Here is a 1,210-nt window from a genome sequence, read left to right on the forward strand (position 1 = left end):
GGGCTTTGTATTTATTTGTTTGTTTGTTTGTTTGTTTGTTTGTTTGTTTGTTTGTTTGTTTGTTTGTTTGTTTGTTTTCAGAACAAAGGGCTTCACGAGTGGAACTTCAGTGCCAAATCTGTTCGAGGTGTCAGGTTTGTGTTTTGGTTTTCCTTTCAAATTTAATTCAAAACTTTCAAACCATTMTTTGAATTTCTGAAAGTCTTTTAAAGTGTCTTTGATATCATTTTTTGTTAAAAGTATGAATGCATTTTTGAAAAGATTACATTAAAACTTTTAGCAAAATAATTTCATGCCACTGAGATGAACAGTTGAGATATTTAACTGAATATCTAACAAATGTAAAGTAACAGGAAGTGATGTCAAAGGGGAGTGTCTGCACATAAACAGAGCGTTGCTACAACAGATAACAGACTGTAGAGAAGAATCTGATGTTTCTTTAGATTATTTTGAGTCTCTATCAGGAAGACGAAGAGTCAGAGTTCAAAWAATATTGTTTCAAAAACAAAAAACAGAGTTCCTTTTTAAAGAGTTCCCCTATGATGTCACTTCCTGTGTCTCTTTGGCTGAGACAAGTTAAAAAACTAAGCCATTTATGTGACAAAATGGGTCAAATCATTTGTATTATGAACAGTTTCTTGAATATAAAGATGTTTTCTTTGACTTATATTTGAAGGATATGTATGTTACAGGTACTTTAAAGATTTATCAAAAGGCAGAGGTGTATGGTAATTAAGTACATTTACTTTGTTACAGTACTTAAGTAATTTTTTGAGMATTTGTATTTTTCCCAAGTATTTATTGAAATTGTAGCTTTTACTTGCATTTCATTACATTTAAAACAAAAGATGCCTTTTACTTTTTTACTTACATGCCACAGTTTTAAATATGACCAAACTCATAATGAAAGAAGTTGTTCATGCACTCTAAAAAATGAAATAGTGAATTTATTTGATCAAGTTATGTCAACTAGTTCTGCTAAATCGAGTTGAGTAAATGTAAAGTAATTTTCTCAAATTGGTTTAATAGAACCAGTTGGATTAAGCCATTTCAACATTTCATTACTTAGAGTGCAAAAGTAATTTGAAGTTCCTGATTATTGTGAGCAGTTTTATGACTTTTACTTAAAGGGGCAATATCATGTAAAATCAACTTTTTTGAGTTTTATTTCATGTTATAATGTTATACTCATAAAAAACATGTCCAAAGC

At 29.6% G+C, this 1,210-nt stretch overlaps 1 protein-coding gene across 1 annotated transcript in view; it reads left to right on the plus strand.

Moving 5' to 3' along the window:
• The window catches only part of map3k5 (mitogen-activated protein kinase kinase kinase 5), a gene marked incomplete in the record, with an annotated part of 89,557 nt that overhangs the window by 58,422 nt on the left and 29,925 nt on the right, over positions 1–1,210 (plus strand). The window contains 1 exon segment of the mRNA XM_014023049.1: positions 82–134. Within this exon segment, the coding sequence (XP_013878503.1) occupies positions 82–134 (53 nt within the window).

Source organism: Austrofundulus limnaeus, unplaced genomic scaffold (assembly GCF_001266775.1).
Source record: "Austrofundulus limnaeus strain Quisiro unplaced genomic scaffold, Austrofundulus_limnaeus-1.0 Scaffold355, whole genome shotgun sequence".
NCBI lineage: Eukaryota > Metazoa > Chordata > Actinopteri > Cyprinodontiformes > Rivulidae > Austrofundulus > Austrofundulus limnaeus.